The sequence below is a fragment of the Sturnus vulgaris genome, chromosome 8 (genome assembly GCF_052056855.1).
Source record: "Sturnus vulgaris isolate bStuVul1 chromosome 8, bStuVul1.hap1, whole genome shotgun sequence".
NCBI lineage: Eukaryota > Metazoa > Chordata > Aves > Passeriformes > Sturnidae > Sturnus > Sturnus vulgaris.
Genome location: NC_142250.1, coordinates 3143856 through 3159754, shown reverse-complemented (window position 1 = coordinate 3159754; position 15899 = coordinate 3143856). Strand labels below are relative to the sequence as shown.

Genomic DNA, 15899 nt, shown 5'->3' with positions numbered 1-15899 from the left:
GAAGGGAAGGATTAACCCTTAAGGGAATTCTCTCCCATTAGAGTCCTCCTCCTCATCGAGTTTCCTGCCTTTGGAACAGGTCCTGGCTGCGGGGACTGTGCCAGGGCCGGGTAGAAGGAGACGCTGAAGAGGGATGAGGCTGCTCGGGGCTGTTTCACATTGTTTCGCATTCAGTCGCGCCATGGATAGCGGTAACAACCTTTATTCCAAAGGAGAGAATTCAGAGACGGGTGACACATCCCTGGAGGCTGGCCGTGGGGAACAGGCAGGAGGGAGGGAAGAACAGCTGCAGGCAGGAAGGGCCAAAGCCGCACTCCCACCTTGGTCTGTGGGGTGTGACGTGTGTGCCAGCACAGGGACCCACACCCAAACCACCCCAAAGGAGCAGGCTCTGGCTGGGAAATGAGGGAGCAGAGGAACATCACTGTAGCTGCACTGATCAGGATCAATATCCCTGTATGAACCACGGAATTCCAAAATGGTTTGGATGGGAAGAGACCTTCCACTATCCCAGGTTGCTCCAAGCCCCATCCAACCTGGCCTTGGACACTTCCAGGGATCCAGGGGAGCCACAGCTTCTCTGGGCACCCTGTGCCAGGGCCTCCCCACCATCACAGGGAAGGATTTCTTCCTAATATCTCATCTAACCCTGCCCTCTGGCAGTAAGAAACTATTTCCCCTTGTCCTGGCACTTCAGGCTCCTGTCAATATTCCCTCTCCATGTTTCTTGTCATCTCCTTCAGGCACTGGAAGGCCACAATGAGGTCACCCTGGAGTTTCTCTCCAGGCTGAACAATCCTAGCTGTCCTAGCCTTTCCTCACGGCATAGCTGCTCCATCCCTCTGATCATCTTGGTGGCTTTCTCTGGGCTCTCTCCAGCAGTTCCATGTCCTTCCTGTGCTGGGGAAGGAAAGTATTCCAGGAGTGATTTATCCCCTTTGTCTTTCCAGCTCTGGAAAGTCACGGGGTTCCTTCCCTACCCCCTTCCAAAACACCTTATCTTCAGTGCCTCAGCCCAGCCTTGGGGGAGGATGTGGAGCAATGCAGAGACAGAGCCAGGCTGCTGTGAGCAACATCTTTACATGGTATTTTACAGAGGACAGCAAACAACGCCTGTCAGCCCCTTCCCAGTACAATTCCCCACAGAGAGGGCTCTCCATTTAGGAAATCAATTAGGGAGCTCCTGCAGCAGGATGCTTGTGCAAGGCAGGAAGGGCAGGAGAGCCAGTTGCCCCACTTTTAGCTGCCTTTCTGCAGCAGGTGCAGCACAGAGCTTTTGGCTGGCTGAAATCCTGGTCTGGGATTCAGGAAATCCAGGAATTGCCTGGCTTTTCTGAGGAGCAGTCTGAGAATCAAAATAACCTCCATGCCATTTTTTCATAACATTAAATAAAGGTGATTTGGGGTCCAGCTCTGGAGCAGGGCACATCACGCCGTGGAGGTGGTGGCAGTAAAAGTCCTTTCCTTGTTCTGAGAGAGAGGAATATTAAGGAGCCAGCAGCAGGCAAATACAGGCGTGAATTTCTAACTTGGACTGACAAACCCCTCCTGTTTCAGCCAGCCTGGGCTCTTCAGAGCCTGGTGCCACCCTGCTGTGCCAGGGCTGATCCAGGGAATGGGGGGGACTTCTTCCCAGCTACTACTGCTGCTTGGGAGCTGTGAAGTCCCACGCTGTCTCCTGGGCACACTTCCACATGGCCCTCATGAGCCGTGTGAATCCCATGTCCTTGGGCTTCTCCAGGCCTCGCATCAGGCGCTGCTTCATGATGGCAACAAACTCCTTGTTGCTCAGCTCCCCGTTCCCTGCAACAAAGAGGAAAAATAATCACAGACCCACCACCAACCTCCTTGAAATGATCATTTTAAAGGGCAGCAGCCATGAATGTCCTTTGCTGCAGAAACTGAGACCACATTTGGCTCCCACCTCCCAAAATATCCTTCTGACCGAAGGTTCCCGAGCCACAGAGTTTAAATCTCAACCCTATGGATGCTTGTAGGAAGCAGAAAAGCAAATGCAAACCAAATGTCTGTGTCCTCCCAGGAAACACTGCTTTAAGTGATTTAGGAAATAATGGGTGCACAAATTTTTCTAATGGAATAGAAGGGAAGATTTGTTGATCTGATGAATGAGGTTATGCAGAGTGCAGCCACTGGGCAGCAACATTCCAGCAAACTATCAGCAAATTTCCCCCCAGTACTGCAGATTTTTAATGTCTGTAAACACTGATGGAGTGAAAACAACAAAATAATAGTAATAAAAAGAGGTCTGTGCCTGCTTTTCTACTTGGTTTCTTCCCTGGGGGACTCCTCTGGCAACCAGAGTCTTTCCCCCCCAAAGATTTGCTATCAATATTTAAGAGATTCTCCTCTGAGGGAAGGCAAACGGAATATGTGGATACACTTCAGCTCACTCTAATCTCCAGCCTGATCATCTGGCGTGAAGATTGTATTAGAACAGTGGTACTGAAGCACAGAGGAAAATAAAACAGGAGATGTGACCTTAGAAAGGCACAAAGGAGCAGGTGGGGCTGAAACCAAGAGGGACAACAAGGAATAAAACAATTAAATACATTTTTTAATGTTCATACTTATGCACCAGTGCTGCCACTTGGAGCTGCCAGATGCTGGTGACTGTGCTGGAGAAGCAGGGTGCCAGCCAGGACTCTGATTTTGGTTTGGCAGGTTTGGGCAAATGCAGAATTTCTTTCTTTCCAAGTTGGAGTTGCTGTCACCTGGCAAAGACTCCAGTAACTCCCGTTAAATCAAGCCAGGAGTGCTTCAGTGTGGCAACAACTATGCCAGGGCACTCATATCCTCTGCAAAGCCACCAGCTTCCCAGCAGGGCACAGAGCTGCTATTAATTAAAATTAAGCTGACATTTGTCTAGGACTATGGAGATAAAGCCCCAGACTGGCTCGTTTCCAACATTGGAGCACAAGAGTTCATTTTGTTAAACAAACTGGAGTTCTGTGGGGGGGAAAAAAGGAGCAAAGTCACACACCAAACCCTCCCATCCGTGCTCCCAGATCCATATCTCACAGGGTGGGAACCCTCGGATACCCTTCCCAAAAGGGCAGGGGGATCACCACAGATCCATGAACAAAGAGTGTTGCCTGGAAAGGCTGAGCTGGAACTGAGATTAGACAGAGCAAAAGGAATAAAATTGGTATTTATTGAAAGGATCCACTTTGGGCAGTGCAAGAGCCTGGACGGGGCTACACCCAAATCAAATCCAAGCTGGATCCCGGTCATGAGTTTTTACACTTTTCTAAGTTTTGGTTCATCTCCATATTGGGGTCAATTATACAACCACAGCCCCAGGCTATGGAGTCTCAGCCTGCTGGCTTATCCCCTTTCCCTCACCATTGTTTCTGCTTTTTGGGTATCAGTTAGAGATCGAGGTATTAGCTAGAAAAAGAATTGTTTTGTCTAACTACCCTGTGAAGAGAACTTACTAACACCTAATATGAAATTTCAGAGATCCTGAAAAATATAAAAGCTAATATAAGCTAAAACCCAAGGCATCAAGAGCCTGGCAAGAAGAGCCCTTTTCCCCTGGATTTCTTGCCCTGGGTTGACTCTCTCCCAGCCTGGCTGAGGCTGGGGCACTCACTCACCGTCGCAGTCGAAGAGCGCGAACACCACGTCACACACGTGGTCTGAGAGCTCCACCTTGGCCACTGTCCTGGCCACTTGCTGCATGGTCACTGCAACAGAGGGAGGGCACAGGGTCACACGGGGCTCAGGATGTGCCAGCTGCAGCAGGAGACTCCTGCTCCTCTGTGGAAAATGGCATTTGTGTCTTCAGAGAGGCCTGGAATAAGCTTGATCAACAAGGCAGCTCCTTCTGCTCCTTCCAAGGATGATACTCAATCAAGCAACTATCCCAGCAGGCTGGGAATTCCAAAAACTGCTTTTCCTGTTGCAACCCAGTAATTGCAGAATGAACCCACCCACCCTCATGCAGGGAGCAGACCAGATTAACCTTGCAATAAAATAAGAGTTTTAAGGAATTATTTCTCTTTTCTCTGACAGCAGAGAAGCAAGCAGGAGTTTTATGCCCACCTTTAGAAAAGGGCAATCCATAGAGCTATCAATCTGGCAGGGTTAGGCAGCTGATTTTGCTGCACAAATGGGAAGAAAAAAGCCCCCTCATTAGGCTGGTGTGAAGGTATTTAAAGTTAAATTGCTTCCCTACAAAGCCTGACCCAAGAAAATGCCATCCACAGCAACTGGATCAATGTTTAGCTGTGGAGCAAGGGAAAAGAGGGATGTGGTGCATCACAAAAAGGCTGAAACCACGAACAGCCTCTGCTTTCCTCCACAGCATCCTTATGGGTTTCTGCACCACTAGTCCTTCAGGAATTTTGGAGAGTTAAGTGTGCCAGAAAGGAAAAAATAATAATCCAATATATACCGTAACTGGATTAATTACAAACTGCATAAAATATTTCTATGGGGATTTTTTTTTCATTAATGTTCACATTATTGGTTCCTTCCACCCCGTTTCTGTTCCCCTCAGTGAAATCTGGGGTTTTCTGAGAGGAATTCACAGCCACCATCAGGTCCTTTTCCCCAAAACCCCTCTCCTTTTACTAAATAACACAGGAGAAAATTGAAATGACACATTGTATCTATGTGAAATATATATAACCTACAGCAGAACCCTGGATTTTTTAAAATTATTCTTTTTGAGTGAAATTTCTGTTCTCCATGAGTGATGTAGCTCCAGTCAGCAGTGATTACTATGTATTTCCTCAAACAGCAAGACCAAATTTAATTTAATTTTTTGCAAATGTAAAACTTCTCTCAAGGTGCTGCACCTTGATGCCATCCTCCCCTCCTGGTGCCCTAGGTACTCTATAGCTGTAGACTGACATGTAAAAAAAAAGTTAGATTGATTTCCTACATCACAGAATTCCAGAATGGTTTGGGTTGGAAGGGGCTTCAGAGCTGATCCAGTGCCACCCCCCGCCATGAGCAGGACACCTTCCCCTATCCCAGGCTGCTCCAATGTCACTCCAAGCCCTGTCCTTGGGCACTTCCAGGGATCCAAGGGCAGCCACAGCTCCTCTGGACACCTGTGCCAGGGCCTCCTCACGCTCCCAGGGAACAATTTCTCCCTAACACCAAATCAAAATGTCCCCTTTCAGTTTAAAACCATTTCCCCTTGTCCTAATTCCTTTAATTATAAATCATGTTTTTCTGCTGAGATTTACCTGCTCCCTCCATCTCTGCAGGGAGTCTCCTGATCCCTCCCCTCCTGTTTATTTTTCACAGCTGCAGTTTTCCCAACTGGAACTTTTACTCATGGCCACCAGTTCCTGCTTCCTCTCTTATAAATCCAACTGCACAAGTGTCAGCTCCATCCCATCATTCTTGCTTGATGCCAAAATGACTTCACAGGGGCTGCATGACTGGGCTGTGCAGGTTTTTAAGGAATCATAAGGAAGAGGGAAAGTGTCTCTGCTTTCCACTTCCACATCCATGCTCCAGACCACAAGGTAACTCAGGGAGGCAAATAACATTGAAGTAAACCTGCTGGAATAATTTCTTTACCATTTCACAAAATGAAATAGGTGCTGTCTGGGGAACATCTCTTAAAACAAAGCCTGTCCAGGTTTGGGGTTCTGGGATAGAAATTCTCCTGGATTTCATACCATCAAAAATGAATTCCACATTTCTGTCTTGAGAAGCTTCTAAAAATTCATGCATTGCTATCTCCCACTGGTTCCTTTAATGAGTTATTTTATGCAGGTTTAGTGTCTGACACAGTTATCCTTTTTTTCCACTCTGATTCCCAGAACTGCACCATGAGCAATGCCTCACCGAGTGCCTGCAAACGAGGCTTTGCTCCAGGAGAGAGCCTCGCCAGATGGCCAACTTCACTTTTTCCCTCCAACTTGAGATTAATCACACATGTGGCCAAAAGAATGGACAGCTGGGCTGCTGCCTTTGTTTTCCAAATGGCACTTGGGGTGATGGGAGCAGAGCTCCCTGCCCTGGGCCACTCCAGGATGGAAAGGCAGGACACGTGTGCTCTGGGCTCCCAGAAATCAGTCTCACGTTGATGCACACGTTTCATTTCAAGGCTCCCAGTTGGAAATGTTGGATGCTATCACTGGCAGTATGGCCACCAAAATCTATTTAACTTTTCACAAATCATTTGCATGAGTACGTGCTGGATCACCCATCCAGCAAGGAGCTGGAAAAGCCTTGTGCAATCCTGAGTGCACACAGCACATTTTCCTTTGTCTCCTCAAACCATGAGGCTGCAGCCCTGCAGCTGAGCAGAAGCTGTTTTGACATCAAAGGGAGCATATGACAGAAAGTCAGGGAGATCAGGGAGAAAAAAAGCAGAGCTCCCAGACCAAAGGCAGAGACAACTCCCTGTTTGTGCAATATCCACGGCCAGAAATATGGAAAGAAAAGTGATTCCTTGGAGATATCTCAAACCTGACTGCAGATGGCACTGGGGGAGCAGCTGCAGGGGATCCTGTTGGATACGACAGAGACCCCTCACAATCCTCCCCTCCCAACTACCAGCACTGCCATTATTCCAGAGGGGCTGACTTCTTCCATCCATCTCCAAGGCAGAGGAAAGCAAGCAGCAATTCCATGACTGCATTCCAGCTCACCTCTGCCTCCTTCCTGATTCCCTGTTGACTCTGCAGCCGTTTCAAGCAGCATCATTCAAATAAAATGATTTTCCAGGCACTTCTCTGAGGCTCCAGCCCTGCTCCAAGCCACAGATCAGCAGTGAGCTCAGCTGTCTCCCCGTGCTTTGGCCCATCCATGCCTTGCCCTAAATCCCAAAGGAGTTATCCCACTCCAGCAGAAGGGCTGCTTGGAAAGCCTGGCTGCACACAGTGCCAGAAAAAGTGCAATTTATACCCTCCTAAAAGGGGAATAAGCACCAAATCCAGTTCCTGTCCTGCTTCCAGCTGTGAGCCCAGGCTGGGGAAGTTTTCTAAGGAATGCTTGTGATTTAGGAGCCTGACAGCTATTATGTTGCTGGGCAAATGAAAGATGGGCAAACAAATAATCCGGGTGTTTATAAATGGGTCATTAAAATACAGGTTTATGATCCTTTTTAGAAGAAGATGTGACTTAAATTCAACACAGAATACAGGCTGTCAAGCTCTGGCTGTTTGGTCACAGCCATTTTTTCCCCTCTGAAATTTTAAACAGCCCTTCTAAAAATCATTATAATGTTTGCTGCATTGTTAGCAGCAAATTATTACACAAATTATTACACACTTCCTAGTCTCCATCCCAGTGTCATTTTTACATTTGTTAGTTTGTAACCAGCAACCTTGTGAAAGCTTCACTTTTGGGAGGGCACACCCCATTTATGGTTTATTTGACTTAAATCTGATTCCTGCCCAAGGAAGGTTCCCTTACCCCAGCCAAACACTCCCGGCTCAGTGTGCACGAGCTCATTAATGGCACATAATTAAACAGCAATCACACTGATTTACCAACTGCACACAGACCTAAATTATGCAAAAATGTATATTCCACGACAGGATAAATGCTAATTTCCTCTAGGCACTGAGTAAATTTGATTTGCTAGGCTATTACCTCCTCTAGGATGCTGCAGAAAGGGCTCAGAGCAGCAGCAGCATACCAAGACTTGGTATTTTACTTTTAAATGAAAGAAAATCCTGTCAGGCTCTTTTAAGTCTTAAGGTAATGATGATCTAAATCAGAGTACAGATGCTTCCCCCCAAAAAAGTTTAAGATGAGAAGGACTGCTGACACACAGAAGAAGAGATGTGACACGTTTGTTTCCCTCTGTAATTCCACTCCCCCAAAAACTATTAATGCCTTAATATTCCCACAACAACAGCAGTTGGAATAGCTGACTTCCAAAATGTTTAATTCTGCAGCTGCCTAAAAAAATCAGCTTTAATTTTGTGGTAGACAAGAGTTTCCACTTAGCCTAAAAATCTTTTAATGAGTTTGCCATCGCTTTTTTATATTCTCAGTCTGTTAAAAAGAAAAAAAATCCCCCTTAAAATACCCTGAAGACCAAAGCATGCACTTGTGATAGATCCTGGCAGCAGAGTGGGACTTTGGTCTGAAATATATTTTGGGGGGGGGTTTGCCCTTTTTTTGTTTTTTTCCTACATCCGTGTGTCAGATCTAAGAACATGCCTGAGCCAGACCAGCTCAGAAAAGGAAACATGATGAGAAGGAGGAAGATATGGATTGGCCTGATCAATAAACCACATTATTACCAAGGTCCCCAGGAAACACCAGCTCTGAGGTTTATTCAGCCCACTCCCCTGGACTGTGGGTAATCTGAAATGGAGTCTCTGGACAGATTTTAATGCTCAGTCTGGGACCTCAATGGTGTTTCAGGGCTCCCCCTCTTTCCCTCCAGCACTCCCATGAGCTCCAAAGGTGTTTGCCACTGCTTGGATTTCCAATCAGAAATGCAGCATCCAGCCTTTATTTCTAGGCAAAGTCTCTGATTTTTGAGCAAAGCTGAAACAAAACAAGGGTTGAGCAGTTCCTACCACCAGCCCAACTGTTGCTATGCCTCTGCCACATGGATCAGAGACCTCCACAGAAGATAACTCTGCAAGAATTTCTTTACACTCATTTTTTAAGTCCTTTGTATAAGGAGAAAGAAAGGTCACTTCAGGAGATGGGAATGAAGAAGAAACATTGGTGTCAGTCATTAGGTGACCTCGCCTCTGCACACAGCAGAATGGTCCTTCTGAAGGTACCCCCATGAAAATCACTGCTTCCTCATCCATTCAGGCTACACATGCCAGCCTTTTTTCTCCCTGTATCTAAAACTGTGGAAGTATAAAACTAAAATCCCTCCTTATCCATGGATGTAGTGAGCTAAGCACCTCATTACAGGGAGGAATTGCAATTTGGGTACATTTTTAACCTGTCAGCCTGGGCTTGTCTGACATCTTCCTAACTCCAAAGACACTGCATGAGTTGTGCTCCCTCAGGCTTTCAGCACCTGAACATCCCCCAGGTTTTAATACCTTTATCAAGAGAAGCTCCAGCCATGTGGTAGAAGCTCAAAGCTGTGTCCACGTCATTTATGTTCTTCAGAAAAGTGAAGAAGTTCTCCACCTCCTCAAATGTCAGCCCCTAGGACAGAGAAAAGACATTCATGTGGTGATGGGAAAAGGGGATCATGGACACTACCTGGAAATGACACAGTGATTCATTGACCCAAAGGGAATTCATCTTCACACTCCAAAACTCAACCTTGGCACTTGAGGATGTGGGTTGTGACCTGTACTTTTATTCCCCTCCTGGCCCCACCAGTCCCACAAGGGGAAGGCACTGAAAACCATTTCCCAGGTGAGCAGACACACCACAAGCCTGCAGTTGGGATGTAGCTGAATTTGCAACTCACCTGCAAACAGGTGAATTGATAATTTATTTTGAAGCCTGCACACTCACAACGACAATATCAAACAGTCTGTGCACTGTAAGGTCTCTCCCAAGAGATTTGGGGATCCCTGGGGGAATCCATGTCTTACCCAGTGTGGCAGAAGGTGACATTAAGCACAGAAGTGTCCCAGTTTGCTTTGCTGCTGGAGGCAGGGTCCCTGTCTGCCCCACTTACCTGGGCCAGGTGAGCATGTGCTCGGTGAGAGCTGATGGCCACGCTCTGGGATAGCAATGGAAAAACATCTTGAGATGCCCAGGAGAAGCTCTGTGAACCCCACTGGTTACACTACACCTGATTTTATCACCCTGTTCAGCTCCAGCACAGGCACAGCAGTGCTGGGACAAGAGCTGGAGCCTCCAACTCCTCCAGCAGAACCAGGGCACGGAGCCAAGGGAGGAGGTGAATCATCACCACAGTAATAACCACTCAGATCCCCCTCTCTGGGACACATAAATCAGCTTGTCAACAGGAGTTCAGGTTCAGGCTCCTCCTATCCTGCCTGGCACAACAGATTGATAGAGCAAGATATTAAAAATCCTAACTGCAGAACACAGCACAGTTCCATGGTCTGGATGTGTTCAGCAGGTACTGTCAAATAGAAATTTACACAATCTGCTGTAACTCTGCTCAAACAACTTCTAATCAGGGAAGAAGCCACCAATCTTTTGAAAGAAAAAGAACATTTTTAAGGTCTTTCCATACAGACATTTACAGCTTGTTCCTATCTTTGCTGTGACTATGTAGCACTGCACTGATGATCTACGTGTGCACTGTCACATGCAACAGCAGCTTTGTCAGCCCTGGACTCGTGGATCTGGGCCAGAAAGGATGAGATGGCAAAATGGGAGAGTACATGTGGACAACAGAGCTGACTGAAGAGAGAAATCCCTGGTGATTCTGCAGGGAGCTTTCCTTGAATGTTTGCCTGCTCCTCTTCCCAAGAGGAACACCAGGACGTACAGCAGAATTAAATTAAATACTGTCCTAGGAAAAAAATGATCCAATAAATCAGGTACTTCTGCAGGAAGCACTGCAAAGATCCCTCTGTTCTGCCCAATGCTTCTACAAGAGAAAGTATCTGTGTAATTATCACGATGCCTCCCTGCCGGGAAGCAGGGCCCTGGGAGTGTGGAAAGGCTGGAGGAACCACGAGGTGTGTGGCCACCTCCAGGCCAGCAGAAGACACTGTGCTGTGATCTGCCTGCTCTGCCTGGGACATCTGAGCTTTGTAGTGCTCTAAGCAGAGAGCCACAAACCTTGTATTTTTCTGGAATTTCCAAAATGGCAGATGCCAAGGCCAAGCAGCACTGCTGTCTGTGCAAAATGGACCCGAGTTTGGAATCCTGGAATGGTTTGGGTGGGAAGGAATCTCAAAGCCCATCTCATTCCACACCCTGCCATGGGCAGGGACACCTTACACTATCCCAGGCTGCTCCCAGCCCCATCCAACCTGGCCTTTGTGGTTGTTTCACCAGCTGAAAAAACAAAACCAGTGACACACCTGTATCCTACAAATCGTGGATCCTACAAAACCACCGGATGTCTGTAGCAAGAATCCCATCAGTATTATGAAATTTAATTTGTTTTTTCGAGAATCTTATAGGTGAGGCTGGCATCAGCACTAACTCTGTTATGGATACCAAAATAAAACCAAAATCAGAGACTGAGACAGCCTCAGGCAAGTCAACAGATGAATGATCACCTTTTTCAAGGCATTTGTAGCTCTAGCTGTTGATTCAAAATCAGCTGAATCCCTTCATCACCCAATTAATCCTCACCTAACATAAGCAGGGAGACTCCAGAAGCACTTACCTGTTTGTAACACAGCAGCTCAAACATCTGCTGCAAAAATTAGGGCTTTCCACCTGGGAACCCAGGTTCAGGCAGGAATTCCACCTCACTGCCACCCCCTGCTATCTCCAGAGAAAAATACCCCAGCCAGCCATGTAGAAGAGGACATGAATCACTGGTTTCTGAAGAGACATCTTGGTTTTCTAGCAGTTAGGGAGGACATAAACCAAATAATACCTTGCTTGTGAGTATTGCTGATGACTCAGATCCTTTTTATTAGGAGAAAAGCAGCTGTGCAAGTACAACTTGGGGAGGACACTCATAAGCAACGTTAGACAAAACAGAGTGTGGCAGCTTTGCTGAATAGGCAAAGTTCACCTATTCAGGCTAAGATGGGATTTTTCCTCAAGAAAAATAAAAATAATGAAAGCAGATTAGCAGTTAATAGAAGAAAACTTATCACTCCAAAAAGTAGGAATGCAGAATAACAGCACTGGAAAACAGTTAAAGATTAGATTAAACCCAGAGTTTTGTTGTTTTGGAGGCTGCCAGGGTTGCCTTGTGCAGTCAAGGTTATTGCATCAGACAAGGAAGACAAGGTTTGACAGATTCCATATGAAAGCTCTCTCCAAAGAACTGCACTTCCAAGGGAAAGCCTTGCTGTGTGAGTTTGGGACAGTTTCTGGGCATTTCATCCTCACCACTGTAAGGAACCACGAAATTTTCACCAATTCCCTTCCTTGCAAATAGAATTTTTTTGCCCTATTGCCCATTTTCTCTCCTTGAAAGTCCTTGGAATAAAGGAAGATAAAGATTTGCTCTGAATCTGGCTGGCTGTAAATAGAAAGACAATCTGGCTGATATGGGGACGAGGAAAAAGGTAAGAACAAGAAGTTCTTCCTCTGGCACAGATGTCAGAGTCTTGGCTTACACATGAAAGGAAGAAAACATCTGCTGTAGGAAACCTTCCAAAATAAATTCCTTTGCCTCTTTTCTCACACATCCAGCTACTGTTCAGTAATATCTGTACACACATACATATATATAAAAACCCAAAAATCACAGCAAAAGCATCAACAAATTGTAAACTTCAAAACCAGCGCTGATCTTTTCTATTACACACATATTGCATTTAAACACTTTTTCCTGGAGGAATCAAATGATTCTTGCTATGTAGGAATCCCATTAAGGAACAAAAAAAGGAGCAGACCCTGACCAAAACTTGTGTTTTGTAACACACTTGGCACCTAAACCAGCTAAGAAATAAACCCTGGTTCTGATGTCAGAAGAAAGCAGCTCTAAAACAGCCAGCCAAAGACTTTCCATCCATTCTCACTTTGATGAATTGCTTGTTTATATCCCAGTTAATAAAAGAACATTGGGGCTTAATAAAAGAACATCCATTATAGGGGCAGATGTAAAATTCTAATGCTCAATGATTTCTCAGCCCACACTTGCCTTACCTGATAGAGCACATCTTGTGGTATGGATATCTTATTCCAAGGTCTCTCACTGAATTAATGAGTGTAGGGTCTGCAAACTTACTTCTCTCTAAATCGTGAGTAATTTTTCCAAGAAGTTAATAACTAAATAATAAACTGCCTGGTCACAGCAGCTAATGAATCCAAGGTCGAGGCAGGAACTGGGAACACGACTTCAGTGTTTGTTCTGGCTCCAGACCCAGGGTGCCATTCAGCAAATTGAATTTTTTAAATTACAGCATCTATTTTCATAAGGAACAAACCTACAGCCTGCACTGGACACTGACCACTGCACTCTCACCTCTTCCCTCTCTCCACCACGGCTTAACAGGGAGCGGATGCTTTTCCAAAGATGACAGGAAAGAAATTTTCCCCAATTTTCCACGAATGCCACTGACCTCTCCATCCTGGAAGTGCTTCTTGAGCTGTTTGAGCATGACAGTGAGTTTCTTGGACTGCACCCCGCTGTATGCCAGCAGCATGCTCCCGAACTGCCGCTCCGTGATCCGCCCGTCCACCGGCTCGTGCCGCTCGAACTGCGAGGGAAAGGGGAACGGGGAGATGAAAACAGGAGCAGCAGAAAGCTCCACCTGAGGTGTGAAGCATTAAAAAAGGCATCATAAAAAATGAACATTGCAGGAAACACTGGTGGAGGACAAGTCTTGATGTGCTCCAGTATCTGCTTTCCTCAGGATTGTCTCTCCCCATTCCCAGCTCTTGGGAGAAGCCTTTGTATCTCACCCTTCCGGTTTAATCCCACAGGACTGGGCTAACGAGTGGTTCCATGGTTCCTCTAAACAGCGACTGTTTAATAAACCAAAGAGAAATCTTGCAAAGGTCTTCTAATTTTACTCTTCTCTGCTCCAAGGCCTGTAGCAGTATCCCAGCAAGGGAAGGTTCATGGATGTCTCCAGACTTCACCCTCCCCAAACTCTCCTCATCCTCAGCCCCTTCCAGTCCCTGACTCTTACAAATGCTGCTGTGAGAAAGGTTTTCTCCACTGATCCATCTCTCCTGCAGCAGTTTGTCTCCTGGCTTCCACTGCAGGGAAGGAGGGAAGAGCCATTCCCCAGCTTGGGAAGGTGTTGGGTGGGAGCAGCAGGTCTTTGCCTGCTGAATAATGGGGATTTCAGCCTTTCCTTTTCCCCCACCTCTGAGAATCTACACGCATCAACATTAGACCTCATTAGAGCCTCACAGATCTCAGCACTCAGGATCCCTTATTTGGGATAGATTATATCCCTTCAAATTTACCAGGAAACACAAGACCAACACTCCAGCTGATCACAAGCCAGATGACATTTAACAACAAAATTAATTTTTAAACTCATGGGGAACAACTTGGTACCAGTGATTGACATTCTGCTGCCTGCTGAGTTGACCACTCCTGCCTCAGCTGTTCTTCAGTGCTAATTAATTTTTAATTATTACCATATCAACTAGATTTTGGCTGCTTTTCCCAGTGGGAAACCAATGGATTCCTGATAAGTGGAACACCAAGGCTGGAGGGACTTGTATGGGTAACTGTGGCAGGAGGCAGATCCCAAATGGAGAAATTCTGCCCCTCAGCCCCCTTGTGCTTTCACCCGAGTGGCCCACAGAGTTTCGGGGGAGAAACGGTGATTTTTACTGTCATCTGATACAGGCTTTGGGGATCACTCATGATGCAAAATGTGGGCCTCTCCTAATGTCCTGTGCTGGGGAAAGGAGAGTTAAAACTCATTTGTTGGAAATGTTCTTCATTAAAAAGTAAAAGTAGTAGTTTCTGCCACGCCTGAAGAACGCAAAGGAAATGCCCCTGGGACACAAAAATTTGCTGTCAGTGCTGCTTCAAAAGCAGCCCTGGTGCTTTCTTCTGCTGTAATATTCCTAATTTCATCCCCAAAGACACAAATCAGCATTTTTCTACCAACAGCCTTAAAATACCCCGAGTTTTAGCAGAGCATTAGGTAGCATCCTTAATTAAAGGCCAGGAAATGGGTCCAAATATCTCAGATCAGCCTCCTAAGTGGTGACTATGCTTAGAAAATCTCAAGTTGGTGTCTAAAAGCCCACCAGCCCCCTCTCCTCCTGCCTTGCATTAAGGATCAAGCATTGGGCAGCTCCATGGGGTAACACAATCAAGCACAGCTCCCTGCAGATGGGGAAATAAAGAACCAGCTCCTTGCATTTTTTTTTTTGGAATTAAACCTTCAGATTGTGGTTAATTTTGCGCTAGCAGATGCAAAAAAGCCCAGAAAGGAAAAATTAAAATACTTTTCATCTTCATTTCTCTACTGATACACCACACAACTATTCACAAGAAATAAAAAAACCCTGGAAACTATGGAATTATTCTGCTTTTTATTTATCTCACTTTAAAATGAACATCTCTAACATTAAACCAGAGCACTCAGATGCCCACTGTCATGTACAGTGGTGCTCATGGCAAAGGTCAGCCCAGAAAGGTTAGCTGGATGAACACATCCAGTTCCCAAATTCCAATATGATCACCACTGAACTGAGAAAAAGCAACAGCAACCCAGTGAGGGATAAAGAAAGTTCAAGTCTTGCCTCCAAGCTACTGTCAGATGCATTTAAATTAATTACAGAAGGGATAAGCAGGACATGTCATTTAAAGAGAAATTTCAAGGAGGAAATTCTGCTTATTTTTTTTTCTGGTATGTCAGAGATTGTGTTTATCCATAAAGAAACTTCAAAGGATGTGTGAGTGAAAACTCATTGATTCCTGATGAAAAAAAACCCCCAGCTGCTCCTGACATCCCTTTTCCCACCTCCCTGCCCAGGTACATCCATGCTCCTCTGCCCTCTGGGATGTCTTCTAGCCAAACACAACTCACCATTTGGAAATGAAGGAGGTGCAAAAGCCTACAGGAATTTTTCTTTCAGTACTCAATACACAGCCTACAAACAGTGTTAAGTGTTAAAATCCTCTGGGTATTTGCAAAAGCAGGAAAAACAGTGCTCATTCCCAGGTAATCATGATTATTTGCCTCCATGCACAGGATGATACTGTCCAGTTTTCTGTTTTATTTTTCTGTTTATTGGGAGGGGGAAATAACCCAAAACCCTACAAGGAAGGGATGCAGGGCACAGCACACTGGGATTTGTTACAGGCAAACAAGTCCTCTGACAGCCTTTTCCCCTTTCATGGATCTCAAAGAAGGAAAAGCAGGGCCAAAGCAGTCGCTTTATCC

General features: G+C 45.8%; 1 protein-coding gene across 9 annotated transcripts in view; it reads right to left on the bottom strand.

Moving 5' to 3' along the window:
* Window positions 1–1061: 1061 nt before the first annotated feature.
* MICU1 (mitochondrial calcium uptake 1) overlaps window positions 1062–15899 on the bottom strand; it is an 84764-nt gene continuing 69926 nt past the window's right edge. For 8 of the 9 annotated variants that reach the window (XM_088168572.1, XM_014882265.2, XM_088168571.1 and 5 more), the window contains 4 exons: window positions 13101–13238; window positions 9012–9120; window positions 3618–3707; window positions 1062–1803 (listed from right to left, as the gene is read on the bottom strand). In XM_088168572.1, coding sequence (XP_088024698.1) covers window positions 1640–1803; window positions 3618–3707; window positions 9012–9120; window positions 13101–13238 — 501 coding nt within the window. In that variant the 3' untranslated portion in view covers window positions 1062–1639. The remainder of the gene's footprint in view (window positions 1804–3617; window positions 3708–9011; window positions 9121–13100; window positions 13239–15899) is intronic. The other variant, XM_014882262.2, reaches the window with a different exon arrangement.